General features: G+C 56.6%; 2 protein-coding genes across 2 annotated transcripts in view; one reads left to right on the forward strand and one right to left on the reverse strand.

Moving 5' to 3' along the window:
• Positions 1 to 160, reverse strand: part of EMH_0037500 (uncharacterized protein) — a gene marked incomplete at both ends in the record, with an annotated part of 1,023 nt that extends 863 nt beyond the window's left edge. The window contains one exon of the mRNA XM_013495184.1: positions 58 to 160. Within this exon, the coding sequence (XP_013350638.1) occupies positions 58 to 160 (103 nt within the window). The remainder of the gene's footprint in view (positions 1 to 57) is intronic.
• Positions 161 to 251: 91 nt separating this feature from the next.
• Positions 252 to 1,256, forward strand: part of EMH_0037510 (uncharacterized protein) — a gene marked incomplete at both ends in the record, with an annotated part of 4,023 nt that continues 3,018 nt past the window's right edge. The window contains 3 exons of the mRNA XM_013495185.1: positions 252 to 408; positions 550 to 734; positions 1,062 to 1,254. Of these exons, the coding sequence (XP_013350639.1) occupies positions 252 to 408; positions 550 to 734; positions 1,062 to 1,254 (535 nt within the window). The remainder of the gene's footprint in view (positions 409 to 549; positions 735 to 1,061; positions 1,255 to 1,256) is intronic.

Here is a 1,256-nt window from a genome sequence, read left to right on the forward strand (position 1 = left end):
GGCAGACTGCCCGTTTGTCTTTGATTTAGCTGATGCTCGCCGCAGCAGCTACGGCACCTCTTCGCTGCTGCAGCTGTTTGCTGCTCTGCTGCAGCGGTATGGTGCTGCTGCTGTTGAGGCTGTCTTCTCTCTTGTTGCTGTTCCTCTTAGATTCACACATTATATACAATGTCATGTTCTAGGCAGACACAGAATACACCACCAGCAGCAGCAGCAGCAGCAGCAGCAGCAGCAGGAGAGGGAGAGGGAGGATGAGGATAGAGGGGAGTGTGGATACGCAGCAGCAAATTGCTGCTGCGGTGCATGCAGCAGTCGTTGCTGCTGCAGCAGCAGCACAAACAACAGCAGCAACAGCAACAGCAACAGCAGCAGCAGCAGCAGCAGCAGCAGCAGCAATGAGGATCCGTGGTTACCTGTTATAAAGGAGCAGAGAGCAGCAGCAGTCATTCCCTGCTGCTGCCACTGCATGCACCCTGCTGCTCATCCTGCTGCAGCAGCAACCTGCGGCTGCGTAGGTGACCTCCCTCCCCCCTTTCCTGCTGCTCTCAGGCGGCTGCTGCCTCCTCCTCGTGCTGCTGCTGCTGCTGCTGCTGCAGCAGCAGCAGCAGCAGCAGCAGACACAGAAGAAGAAGATGCTCATGATGACGATCTACACAACTGCTGCAACACAAACGAATACCAGCAGCAGCAGCAGCAGCAACAGCAGCAGCAGCAGCAGCATTCTGGTGCAACAAGTACTTTTGAAAATCGAAACAGCAGCAGCAGCAGCAACAGCAACAGCAACAGCAACAGCTGCTGCTGCTGCAGCTGTGTGTGTGGTCATCCTTCCCGCATCAGCACCTGCTGCTGCCGCCTTCGCCGCCGCCGCCGCCGCAGCAGCAGCAGCAGCAGCAGCAGCAGGATGGGCTTGTGCTGCAGCAGCAGCCCTGTATTGTTTGGTTGCCGGGACGTTGCTCGTCGTTCTTATACAGTTTATGATTGTTTTATTTCTGCTGCTGGCGAGGGAAATGCTGCTGCTTTCTTTGCTGCTGACACCCCGCTTGCATGCATGCGTTTAACAGCAACAACAGAAGCAACCTTCCGCAGCAAGACACCGCAGCACGCAGCAGCAGCAGCAGCAGCAGCAGCAGCAGCAGCAGCGAACAGCAGCAGCAGCAGCAATGGGAGTAGCAGCAGCAATAGCAGCAGCAGCAGCAGCAGTGGGAGTAGTGGTAATAACTGCAGCAGCAGCAGCAGCAGCAGCAGCAGCAGTATAC

This window comes from Eimeria mitis, genomic scaffold, assembly GCF_000499745.2.
Source record: "Eimeria mitis Houghton genomic scaffold, Emh_scaff1461, whole genome shotgun sequence".
Lineage (NCBI taxonomy): Eukaryota > Apicomplexa > Conoidasida > Eucoccidiorida > Eimeriidae > Eimeria > Eimeria mitis.